At 47.0% G+C, this 13452-nt stretch overlaps 1 protein-coding gene across 1 annotated transcript in view; it reads left to right on the plus strand.

The window, feature by feature from the left end:
• Positions 1–13452, plus strand: part of Ttc21a (tetratricopeptide repeat domain 21A) — a 33750-nt gene that overhangs the window by 2858 nt on the left and 17440 nt on the right. Inside the window, exons 4-9 of the mRNA XM_027932482.2 lie at positions 618–784; positions 1915–2037; positions 4123–4280; positions 7820–7904; positions 9456–9554; positions 10490–10682. Coding sequence (XP_027788283.1) covers positions 618–784; positions 1915–2037; positions 4123–4280; positions 7820–7904; positions 9456–9554; positions 10490–10682 — 825 coding nt within the window. The remainder of the gene's footprint in view (positions 1–617; positions 785–1914; positions 2038–4122; positions 4281–7819; positions 7905–9455; positions 9555–10489; positions 10683–13452) is intronic.

The raw sequence follows: 13452 nt of genomic DNA on the forward strand, positions 1-13452 counted from the left end.
AGCCTCAGAGAAGATGCCAGGCCTGGGCACCATTGAGTGGGAAGAGGCAGAGAACATGACAGTGGGAAGGGTCCTCCCTCTAGGTCCCAAGAGTTGAAGAAGCACCCTTCTTTCCTTTGCTCTGTGAGATCCTGTCGGAAAAATCAAGCCAATAGGGATAGGGATGTAACTCAGCCAGTAGAGCACTTGCCTAGCATGAGCAAGGCCTTGGGTTCAATTCCCAGTACCACCAAAAAAAAAAAAAAAAAAAAACTAGTCTCCACCACTCTGGAGTCAGGAAGAGATTCCTGGAGGGGCTACAAATTGCCATTTTCCCACCCAAAATGGTTTGTAGGCCTGAGGCCAAAGATTCAGGTTTGGTCTGTCTACTCAACACACTGTGCTGGGTCCAGAGCAGAAAAGATAAATGTCAGAGAGCAAAATCTGAGTCCTGGGCTGGGCATTTTCAGTGGCTGGCATGGCTAGTTCCCAGGCCCTAGGTTGGCCCATAATCAGCTGCATACATGGAGGCAGATCCAGAATGTCCAGGGGCAGCTCCCTGGGCCCCTGGTGACCCCTGCAAAACAGGTATGCCTCCTCATCCTAACTCAGCCTCTTCCTCCACTTTGGATTTATAGATCGAGAAGCAATTCAGGAGCTGGAGAGCAGCCTGAAGGAAATACGCAGGACAGCCCCTGAGACAGCCCTGTACTATGCTAGCCTCTTCCTCTGGCTCATGGGCTACCACGACAAGGCCAAGGAGTATATCGACCACTTTCTGAAGGTCTCCCACAGCTCCAGAGAGGTACCTACCCTGAGCATCATCGAGCAACAGCAAAGAGCAAGCATCGAAACACATCACAGCAGGCTGGCCCTTTATTCCCTTCAAGGGCCCTGGAGCTGGGGAAGGGCCAACCCAGGCACTGACAAGACCCCAATAACCATCCACGTTACTGATATTTAGAAATCAAGTCCAGATTTCTTGAAAATCCCAATGAACTGGCTACAGTTATTCCCTGCCTGCATCTATTCACTAGATACAAGTGGTGGCACCTACACATAGCACGTGGCTTATGCAGCATATCTGTGCTAATGGTGGATTTCAAAGTCTCGGTCTAGGCCTCTCATTCTGAGGGGGTTGATATGAGTTTTCAAGGATGTGAACATTGGTCCTTAGGGGAGAGAATGAAAAAAACCTTACTCTATGTATAAAACAAATATCTTATAGAACACAAAACACAGATATGATGTATTTGTGATACTAATATTTCTTAGAGGATGAGGGGTCACCCAAAAAAAGGCTGCTGATGGGAGAGAAAATGGAAAAAGAGAAACATGAGGCTAGTCCATCGAGGGATGCTTCAAGGCAGGGTTCTTCCAAGTGCCCCTCCAATTCTGCTTCCCCTGCCTGACCCTCCCCATCTACCAGGAGAGGCTGAGTGAAGGCTGATGGGAACAAAGAAGGTCCCCCGAGGTCAGTATGGCTCTTACTCATCCATGCTGTGGGCACTCCCAGGCTTTATATGCATGGCCAGGCCCTGGCTGGTCTAAGGAGTAGAAGGACCAAGAATTGGCCCTGCCCCTGCCCCTGTGATGGGCCTGACCCCAGTGTAAAGTAACCAGATGATGGCAAGACAGGCAAGAGGACTGCAGGAAGGGGTGGCAGAGAGCTGTGAGGGTGCAAGGGGGTCAGCCCTCCTACAGGAGCAGTCTCCTAAGCTGAGGTAAAAGTAGTAGTCAATCAGGTGAGTGGACTTGGTTTGGAAGCAGGTCTGGCAGGGCACTGCAGGCAGCAGGGACAATGTGAGACCTGGGAGAAAGGGGGTTGGCCTGCTCTGGGGTTTATCCCAGGACATCAGCATGCAGGACAGGAGCAGGCTAGGTCGAGGCTCCAGGGGACCAAGGACTTCATCTTTCCTCTTGTTCTCTCCCCAGGGCTATGTGCTCAAAGGCTGGGTGGAACTCACCTCAGATAAACCTCACATTGTGAAGAAATCCATCAAGTACCTGGAGCAAGGAATTCAGGACACCAAAGATGTGCTGGGGCTGATGGGAAAGGTAGGCAGAGGGAGGGCAGTATGCGTGGCTGGTCCCCTGGAACCAGAGACCTACCAGGTAACCTCAGGCCAGACCCTCAGTCTCTAGATGCCTCATCTGGTGACTGAGGAGCAGAGACCCAGAGAGGGCTGGTGACCAATCTAGGGTCACACAGCAGCCCTGGGCTCACTCCAGGTCTCATACTCCTTCCTGCTCCATGTGAGCTTCAGTCATTCTGCATGGGTGTCTTCTCAGGGTCACTTTCCAGGTCACTTTCCGGGTCACTTTCCCTGGGCTCACTCAGCCTTGCTTCCTCTACTTCTTTTTTGGTTTCACTCACTGCCTCTTTTCTCCACCTGCTTCTTTCACTCTTCTTATTTCACCTGTTAGTCACCTAGTAGTTTTATATCGAGAGTATATATTTTATATGTTTGCTTTTTCTGGTCTTAATTCAAATTGTTTCTTTTTTTCTCTCTTTCTTTTTTTAAGAGAGGGAGGAGAGAGAGAGAGAGAGAAAGAGAGAATTTTTTAATATTTATTTATTTATTTATTTTAGTTTTTGGCGGACACAACATCTTTGTGGTGCTGAGGACCGAACCCGGGCCACACGCATGCCAGGAGAGCGCACTACTGCTTGAGCCACATCCCCAGCCCCCTCTTTTTTTCTCTTTTATGACCTTTTTTTGACTCAATCTTTGAGGGAAAAAAAAAAAACTGTCATCTTATTCTCTTCTGTTTGTACACATTGTCCTTATGAAATGAATAATTACTCAATTAAAAAAAAACAGAAGTCTAAACCTGGGCTCAGTGGCTCACGCCTGTAATTTCAGCTACTCCGGAAGCTGAGGCAGGAGAATCTTAATGTTGAGGCCATCCTCGGCAACTCAGAGAGATGTTGTCTCAAAAATTAAAATAAAAAGGCTTGGGGGTGTGGCTCAGGAGTAGAGTGGCCCTGGCTTCCATCCCTAGCACCAGAAAACAAAACCCACAAAAAACAAACCCGGAACCCTGACATGAGATGACAAGAGGACACGCTTTGCACTACCACTGCAAGGCCTCCTTCTGTGCTTGGATTAGAGTGTGCCCCAGGTTGTGTCCTGGGCAGCAGGAACAGCGAGGCTTATCAGGGAGTACCCTAGAGGCCACCCCCTGGGGTGGGGGGACAGGGGTGGGGGGGTGGGGCAGCGACAGCCAAGACCTCAGCCAACCCCTGCCCTGCTAATCCTAGGGCATATGATCATTAGTTTCTTTTTCTTCCTGTTAATATTCTGTCATAAGCAAATGTCATTTTGAGCTTCTATGTCAAGCCACTCCCCCTTGTATGAGCATAATGTAATTTACCAACCCTGTTCCCTTTTGTTTGTATATTGAGGTGGTTTCCAGTCCTCCACATAGAAGCACTGCAGTGAGCACATGAACACGCTTCCTTATTCAAAATAATCCTCTCTTGGTTTTAGTGAGAAGTTTCTTAAGGGAGAGGTGCTGTGGGTCTCAATTAAGCCAAACTTTCAGAGTCCAATTTCAAGTCTTTCAGAAGCTTTGCCCTGTGGCCCTCAGGACACCTGCCATGAGTCTTCCAGGAGAACCTGATAGCTGGTGCTGGCCTGCAGAGGCCCTGACCCCAATCCAACAGGACTTAATTCCCTCCACAGCCTTGCCACTGAGGGAGATGCCCACGAACCTTAACTGACTCCAAGTTGCGAACTGGGCCTCAGTGAGCACATCCCAATGATGAAATTCAGGACAGCAAATTCAGGAATGAATGGGCAATTTGTAGAACTGCAAAATGCTCATGACCTTAGCTCTTGGGGTGAACCTCCCACAGCTGTGCCCTCTGCCAGGCCTGTGGAGTTTCTCAAGCTCAGGGCTTAGCTGGCTCCTGGGAGCCCCTCTGCCTTGCCTGTCCTGGAACCTAGGACCATTGTCACTGCTCTGAGTGACAACTTCTTTCCCAAGATGCTCTTAGCGGCTGTTCCCCTGGGCCAGGCCTGAGGACTCACTGGCCCAACAGAGAGGACCTGTAGGTCCCTCAGGCTCCATCCTATCTCGGTGGAGTCACTGACACCTGCCTCACTGACCGAGGCTCTTCTCTCTGGCCTCCCACAGGCAACATACTTAATGATGCAGCAGAACTACTCGGGGGCCCTGGAAGTGGTGAACCAGATCACTCTGGCCTCTGGGAACTTTCTGCCCGCCCTCATCCTGAAGATGCGCCTGTTCTTGGCTCGGCAGGACTGGGAACAGGCAATAGAAACCGGACACAGGTGAGAGGAAGAGCTCACTTTCACAACTTCCTTTGCAAGCCTAAGATATGCTCCCATCTTATAAGATGGTGAGGCAGGAAGGTAAATACCACCCACAGTAGAGCTGGGAATAGTGTTGGGATCATATTGGAAGGCGAAGGACAGGGAAGACTGGGGTAAGCAAACTAAATACACAGCCATCAAGCATAAGGCCAGGGGCTATGGCCTGAGGTGAATAATTCAAGGAATCAAGGTGCAAGCTTATCATTTAGAAGAGATGTGGAGGGATCCACCCAAAGGACCCAAGGCAACATGAGTTACAGGGTGGAAAATAGTGGCTATGAGGCATGGCTGAAGAGTGGGATGTGAGACTATTGGATTATTTAATTTTTTAAAACTATGGGCATGCTGTACTTCAATAAAAAAAAAAATTTAAGGAGGAATGGTCACTGGTATCTTTGAGAGAAGATTTAAAGGTGGGCACAGTCCCTACACCGGAGAGCAGGGTTCCAGGGCTATAGGAACTTGTGGGAGTCAGATTCCCAGTATGGCGACCTTGAAGCACTGCAAATAGAAATGGAGGTGAATTAAGGGGGAGGGTGAGTGATGGGAGGCTTATTGAGGGTGAGCTTTCCTAGATCACGTAAGATTGTCTCTTTAAACTCTAGCACTTTTAACTATTTTTATCACTGTCATTCTTACATGTATGATCCTAATTTTCCTCCCTAAAAAGAGTCAATGAACCATGACGCATCACTGTGAATTGCTATTGGATTATGTGGTGATATAAAGCACAGTTCTAGAAGAAAAAAAAAAAGGCCAACAAGCCTCCTCCTGCCCTTTGGAGGGTGCTGACCCTGATGATGACTAGAATTTGAGCTATAGAATTTGCCAATCAAAAAGTGGCACAGGTGCCACAGTTCAATGCCTGTGTGATCCCTCAGCTCTCTCATGGTGTAGACCTGGCCAGTATCTTGGCAAGAATTTGCTTTGGTGGCTTGGCCTTGGGCCAACAGCTTATCTGGAAGCACCTGGCTAAAGGCCAGACTAGGGGAGGGAGTAGGTGTGGACTCCCCCACCCTGGCCTTGTGTGCTCAAGAGTGGGAGACAGAGTTTGATACCACTGGTTGAGTCCAATACCCAGGCGCCATCCCCCATAGCTTTCCCAGCTAGTGATATTCAGAGAATTCTCTCATTTTTTAATATATATATATATATATATATATATATATATATATATATATTTTTTTTTTTTAATTGTAGTTGGAAACAATACTTTTATTTTATTTTATTTATTTTTATGTGGTGGTGATGATCAAACCCAGTGCCTCGCACGTGCTAGGCAAGCTAAGCCACAACCCCAGCCCCGTCTCTCATTGTTTGTTTTTTTTTTTTTGGTTTTGGTTTTTTTGGTACCAGGATTGAACTTAGGGCACTCAAGCACTGAGTCACATCCCCAGATGTTTTTGTATTTTATTTAGAGTCAAGGTCTCACTGAATCGCTTAGGGCCTCGCTAAATTGCTCAGACTGGCTTTGAACTCGTGATCCTCCTGCCTCAGGCTCCCTAGCTGCTGGGATTACAGGTGTGTGCCACCGCACCTGGCTTTCATTGTTTTTTAAAACTCTACTTCATCTAGGTGTGTTTCCTGTCATCCTTATAGTATTTATTTTTCTTTGATTCTTTTTTTTCTTCATCAACCTTAAAATAGTTTGTCTCTTTTATTAGTCTTTTTTTTTTTTTAAGAGAGAGAGTGGGGAGGGGGCGGGGGAGAGAGAGCAGGGGGTGGAGAGAGAGAGAGAGAATTTTTTTAATATTCATTTTTTTTTTTTAGTTTTCGGTGGACACAACATCTTTGTTTGTATGTGGTGCTGAGGATCGAACCCGGGCCGCACGCATGCCAGGCGAGCACGCTACTTACTGCTTGAGCCACATCCCCAGCCCTATTAGTCTTGTTAAAGAACCATCTAGATCCTGTTATATCTTTGTTTTTTAATTTATTTTTTTTTCTGTTCATTATTATTTCCTGCCAACAGTGTCCTTTAGAGTTACTCTGTTGTTACTTCTAACTTCAAGATGCCTAACTCATCCGTTTTTAGTCATACCTTAGAATTCATAAATTAGGTCTATGGATGTCTCTCAAAGTACCATTTTAGAATGTCTATACAGCCGGACGTGGTGGGGCATGCCTGTAATCCCAGCAGCTCCGGAGGCTGAGGCAGGAGGATCACAAATTCAAAGCCAGCCTCAGCAACTTAGTAAGGCCCTAAGCAACTCAGCAAGACCCTGTCTCTAAATAAAATACAAAGATGGTCTGGGGATGTGGCTCAGTGGTTAAGTGCCCCTGGGTTAAATCCCTAACACACAAAAAAAAATAAAGAAATGTCTTCACATTTGGATGTGTAGAATTTTCAGTATCATTTGCTTCTAACAATCATCTGATTCTCCTTCTGTTCATAAGTTATTTAAAAGTGTGTTGTTTTCTTTTTATTTCCAAATGCATACAGTTTGCATGCATTCAGAATCATCAGTTGGTCAGAACTCTCTGAATGTTGGTTATGCCCAATCATATTGGAATTTTGTATAATTTGGGTAACCCTCAATTAAACAGAAGGTCATTCCTTGACTAGGCTGAAAAATATGAAGTTTTCTATAAAGAAACAGCATATCAAAGTCCCCACAGTATGATCAGAAGCTGCACCTTCACAAGGACGCATGACCGAATCCAAGGTTCCCTTTCCATCTTAACCACGGGCTGCCCCCACACTTCAGAACGTGGTACCAAGGTCAAGTCTAGTTAGTCAGGAATGAGTAGGTTTCTATAACAAACACACCCTCAAATACACACATACCATAACAGGTGATTTCTCTCTCTCGAGTGAAAGCTTGGGTGAGGGTTCATGGCTGGGATGGAGCGACTTTGTTGGACACCAGGCCCTCCTCTCTGGCTGCCCTACCATTCCTAGGGTGGTGTCCACATGGTCCTCATTCCAGACAGCAGGGAGGGGAAAGAGCAGAAAGGGAAGGCCTGCTGCCATAGCACACCTAGGTACCACACACATCACTTTCACTTATATCCTGTTGGCCAAAAATTAGTCACATGGCCACACATCTCAGCTGCATAGGAACCCTGGGAAGTGTAGTCTTTATTCTGTAGCCATGTGCCTGGCTAGTTTGGGAGTTCTGTTATGAATAAAGAAGCCGGGGATGTAGCTCAGTGGTAGAGCACTTGCCTAGCATGTAGGAGGCTGTGAGCTCCATCCCCAGTACTTCCAAAATAGACAAAAGAAATTTGCCAGGCACAGCAATTAACGCCTGTAATCCCAGCAAGTCCGGAGGCTGAGGCAGGAGGAATTCAAGTTCAAGGCCAGTCTCAGCCACTTTCTGAGACCCAGTCTCAAAACAAAAATAATAAGGACTAGGGATGTAGCTTGGTGGTAAGGTGCCTGTTTAATACCCAGTACTGAAAAAAAAAAAAAAAAAACAAGAGAGAATGAATACTAGAAGACGATCAGAAGTTGCCAATACTCTCAATTCATGTGGGTTTTCCTCCTATTTCAGAATCCTTGAAAAAGATGAAAGCAATATTGATGCCTGTCAGTTACTAGCTGTGCATGAGCTTGCAAGAGAAGGAAACATGACCATAGTAAGTTGTTTCAAGACTCAGAAGTTGATCCTTGAGAAAGACAAGGAGGAACCCCTTATAACCTACCCCATCACCACCCCACAGCCCCGAAGGATGCCCCTTGTGTCTCAGCAGCCTTCTCCCCAACCTATTCCCATAATTCCTGCCAAGAGGGTCTGCTCTGGTTTGGCTCTTTGGGCTGGACAGCTTAAGAGTAAGGCAGCTTTGGGCAGTGAGGTTGACACTGTCCTGCCACCTGCTACCTATGGGAGGTTGGGAAGGTATCTCCACCTTGGGAAAGCTTCAACCACTCATTTATAAAATGACATAATTCTGCAGAGCTGAGAAGTTATTCAAAGGACTGAGATGAGAAGTGAGAAAGTTCAGAACAGTGCCTGGTATACAGGAATAATTTGATTCATGTTAACTGCTAGTACAAGTCATGGTATTGTTTCAGAGTTTAGGAAATGCTACATTTTTAGGGACTGGTTGGAACTACTCAAACAATGGTTAGGACCCAACCTGCTCCTAAGCCTTATATTTTCCCCCAGAAACCTAAATTTGCCCTTAAATGCAGTCAAAAATGACTAGAATATGAATAAAAATACAATGTTCAAACAGGGTATTAATTTCAAAAAGAGTTTGAGTATTTAGAGACAGGGTCTCACTGAGTTGCTTAGCACTTCACTTTTGCTGAGGCTGGCTTTGAACTTGCGATCCTCCTGCCTCCGCCTCCAGAGCCACTGGTATTACAGGTGTGCACTCTCTCTGGGGGGAAGCAGGAGGAAATGCCACCTGGGCAGGAACAGGACTCTACTTTGCTTCCTTCGGGTTGATCCCAAGGGCAGAGTTAGCACCTAGTGTCCCTTCTTTACCCCCACCTCAAACCCTGGGATCTGCCCCTCTCCCCCACCAGCTGCCCAGTTCTAGTCCTGCCATGTTCACCCACCAGAGTGAACTCATGCCATCTCAGGTTTCTCTTTCAGCACATCTTTGCAGTTGAGAACTCCTGGGTGGGGAGTGAGCAGAGAACTCAATGGAAAAGCTTTAGATTAAGTCAGTCCCTTGGCTGGCTGGGTGGCCTCAGACCAATTTCCCAACCTTTCTGACCTTTCATCTGCTGTACTGGAAAGTTTGGAGAGTAGTGGCTGTCACTTACAGGGTTGTTGGGAGGGTTCACTGGACAGGCACCAATGTGGTGACTCATGTCAAAATGGAGAAGGTCTGGGCCTACCCAGGTGGTTTGCTGTGGGCCTGGCATGCTGTGAAGTGGCCACAGCAGGGTGGCCCTGCTTGTTTCTCTGTGGGGCTAACAGGGCAGCTTCTCTTCACAAACTCAGGGCAGAGGAGCAAGCAGCTCTTGGGGCAGTAATGTCCCCCAAGTCTCCATCTGTGGGGCTTTGAAATAATTCTGTGCCTGGGCCATCCCAGTCCAGTTACATCTGAATCTCTGGGGTGGTGCCAGGACATGGGTATTGAGTCTCCCAGTTGACGTGAATGTGCAGCCAGGTTCAAGAATCACTGCTCTAGTTTTACATGTTGTCTTCAACATTGTCTGTTTTGTCCCCACAGGCTGCTGATCGCGTCAGAAATCTGATTAAAGTGTTAGAAATGAGAGAGCCCCAAAATCCAAGCCTCCACCTTAAAAAAATTATTGTGATTAACAGACTGGTAAGAAGGTTGTCTCCTGGTTTGTAAAATGGTGCTCGTCTCTGCTTTTCCTGGAAATCCAGGCTTCCACTGAAACTCTCTGGGCACCCTACCACTCGCCCTCCAGCTCAAACTTGGCCTTTCAGGCTAGTGGACTCTTGACTGCTAACCTGACATGTAGGCTCTGTCTGTCCCCTTGGTCCAGGTGCCCCAGCGATGCTATGAAGATCAGGGAGACGGGGTCCGAAGTGATTTTTTGAGTGGCAGCATCCTTCTGGGAACAGAGGGTTGCATTGCAGCTACTGTGCAGAGCTACACCACCTCTGGCCCAGTACCCATACTCCTTCTATGGAAGGGACCTAGGAAGGCTGGCCTGCCTAGGCCTCTCTGATATCAGAGAAGTTCCAAATAGACCAAGTCACCAAAGAATCTGTGTCTTTTATCAGCAGCTACAGAATGAGAAGAAATTGTAACTACAAGGGCAGCTCTGAGGCCTCGGGAACCAGAACTGAGTTGCTGAATGCCTCTGGGTCACCATTTTCCCCTCTACCTGTACATCTGATTCTCTCGGGCTTATTCTCCTCCACACATGATAGGGAACATGGCAAATTGTAGCCTTTGAGACCAATTTCCACCACTGGACACAAAGAGCCTCTTCTCCCCCAGCTTCAATTTTTTTAAAAACCTCTTGGTGACTCCTTGGACCAATTAACTGCAGACAGGGAATGGATCCCCTGGGAAACCCTGTGGTGGAGGCAGGTCCTGCAGAGGTGGCCCATGGAAGGTCTTTTGGGAGATGGATGGCTCCATTAACTCAGCTGCCTAGACCCAGAGCACCTCTTGAGCTCTCTTGAGCCTACCCAGCCCTGCCAAAGTGTCCCCCATACTTCACATGGCCTTGCTCAGGCAGGCTGGACTGAGTGCTCTCCCCATTCCCATACGCCTCTTCCTTGCAGTGTGGGAACCACCAGGTGATTCTGCAGCTAGTGAGTAGCTTCATTGAACGCATCTTCATGGCCTCTCCCTCCTGTGCCCCTGTGGCCACAGAGCTGGGCTACCTCTTCATCCTGCAGAACCAAGTGAAGGAGGCATTTCTGTGGTACTCGGAGGCCATGAAACTGGATGAGAACAGCATGGCTGCCTTGACAGGTCTCTGCAGGCTGGGCGGGGAGTGGGGTGGGAGAGGGGGTAGGAGAGTGGGCGATCCAAACAGGGTGGCCTCCATGGGCCCAGAAAAGAGGTGCTGGGAAGCATTCACCCAGGAGATGTGTGAGTATTTGTCCTTTCCATGGACATACAGTGTTGATGTAAGAGGCAGGGGAAGGCTCAGGAGTGTCATCAGAGCCACTCTGATCCATGCCAGACTCCAATACCCATACCCTGGCTCTCCTGGAGGACTGGTGGCCTGAACCTCCTTCTTGATGGCTCTGCCTCTTTTCAGGGCCCATAGCCCAGTGTTGAGACGTTCTGCTTACGGAGGTCCCTGAGCTGGAAGGCCACCAGCGAGATAGTTTTAAGGATTTTACTTCCCCGTCTGCCCAGATGCTTTTTTCATTTTACACATTTTTTAAAAATATTTATCTTTTTAATTGTAGCTGGACATAAAACCTTTATTTTACTTATTTTTTTTTAGTTGTAGATGAGCACAATACATTTATTATTTTTATGTGGTGCTGAAGATTGAACCCAGGGCCTCACATTTGCTAGTGAGTGCTCTACCTCTGAGCCACAACCCCAGCCCTCATTTTACACATTTTTTAAAAAGCCCCAACTCCATGGTCTCTATGAATTCTGAAGCAGTAGTGTTCGGTGTAGGTGAGGAAGCTTGGTGGTCCCCTGCTCAAGGTGGCTGGTTCTCATTTTGGCCCTGAGGAGCTGTGTGTTTGAGGGCAAGTCATTTCTCTCTCAACTGCAAGTTTCTCATCTGCACAGCACAGTTGTCAGAGTAATTGATCTTGACTTCTGGTTTAATGTGTCAGGCTAGCCCCTCAAATCCATGCCTCTCCTCCATCCCCCCAAAAATGAGACATTTAGAAAGATAATGAGACTATTACAGCCCTAGAAATAGGGGGAGATGCCTCTAGGGGACCAGGAATTTGAAGATCATCATATTTCTATATGATATAAGGCAAATGGCATCAAATATGCGGATTCCAAGCAGGTCTACAAACCTGTATGTGAGTGTAAGCAGAGCTAAGTCAGCTAAAGAAATTAGTAGACCAGCTTTCCCCAGAGAGTTCCAGGAAAAACACCACCACCAAAATAGCTCAAGCTCAGGGCCACCAGAGGCTGAGTGCCAAAGCATCCCATGGGGCACTCAGGGAGGTAAAGGGAGGATCATTGGAACCATTCTCCATCCAGAGCCTGGAATCAAAGAGGCTCTTGTTGGGTGTTGGGGCAGAAGGGAGAAGAGTGGTGCTCCAGAGGCCTTCCAATTATCACCAGGGCCATGAAGGACGAAAAGACTTGGCTGCTGGGCACTAACAGTCCCCCAGCAGCCTGAGTACCTCCCCAGTTCTTCAATCAAGGGAGCGCCCCAGCAGGCAGCCAGAGGGAAGTGCGTGGTCAGAAGGTCCCGCTCACTCAACTCACAGGTGTTCTAGAATCTCTGACTTTCCTGGCCTGTCTGGAAAAATCAGTGACCTTAACAATTTGGAAGTCTGCCCAGCAGCTAATCCTCCTCAGTCTAGTCCTGTGTATAAATCTGCTAGTCTGAAAGAGGCCTGAAGTGGAACATGCAAAGTGGGGGCCATTTGAGGAGCCAAGTTAGGGCTTGGATACAGAAGGGCCTATCTCCCCAAAATGCCTTCAGTGTTTGGAGAGGTGGTGGTTGTCAATAAATAAAGAACACACTACTCTGAGAAGGGTACAGAGAACCAAAAGAGAGTTACCAAAAATTAACATCGTAGGGGCTGGGGTTGTGGCTCAGCGGTAGAGTGCTCGCCTAGCACGTGCGAGGCACTGGATTCAACCCTCAGCACCACATAAAAATAAACAAATAAAATAAAGGTATATTGTGCCCAACTATAACTAAAAAATATTTTTAAAAAATTAACATCGTGGCAAAATGAAAAATTCCTCAAACATGCCAAGTAGTGAGCTGACTAGAATTGAAAACCGGGAGGGTGTTTAGGAAAGCCATCATGAACAAATACACCAGAATGTCCAGGAAATATTTGGAAAAAAAGAATAGCAGGGAAAGAGAAGTTTGTCCTTCTAACATCAAATATATCACAAGCCAAGCATGGTAGTGAAGGCCTGTAATCTCAGCTGAGGCAGGAGGATTGCCAAGTTGGAAACCTCCCTGGGCAATTTAGTGAGACTCTGTCTCAAAATAAAATGAAAAAGGCTGTGGGATGTAGCATCGTGGTGGAGTGCTTACCTAGCATGCGTGAGACTCTGTATTCTAGCCCTATCCCTGAAAAAAAAAAAAATACCCCATATCACAAGACTACAGTAGTGAAGTGAGGCCAGCACTGACTAGAATAGAAAAACCGACAAATGGGACACACAGGCCTGATTTCAAACTGGTAAGTTGTCCAGTAATTTCTGGTTGGGCATCTGGCTTTCCATTATGAAAGACATAAAGGTAGTCACCATCATATACTACACTCAACAATAAATTCAATTTTTTGGATTTTTTTTTTCTTTGTTTGATTTTGCAAGGCTAGAGATCAAACCCAGGGCCTCCTGCATTCTAGGCAAGTGCTGTATCACTGAGCTATACCCTGAGCCCCCAAAATGCATATGTTTGAGTTGTGCATATATGTATACATTAATAATAAATATTTAGAAAAATACTTTAAAGAATACATCCCAGGGCTGGGGTTGTGGCTCAGTGGCACAGCGCTTACTTAGCATGTGTGAGGCACTGGGTTCGAGTCTCAGCACCATGTATCAATAAATAAAATAAAGGTCC

This window comes from Marmota flaviventris, chromosome 1 (assembly GCF_047511675.1).
Source record: "Marmota flaviventris isolate mMarFla1 chromosome 1, mMarFla1.hap1, whole genome shotgun sequence".
Lineage (NCBI taxonomy): Eukaryota > Metazoa > Chordata > Mammalia > Rodentia > Sciuridae > Marmota > Marmota flaviventris.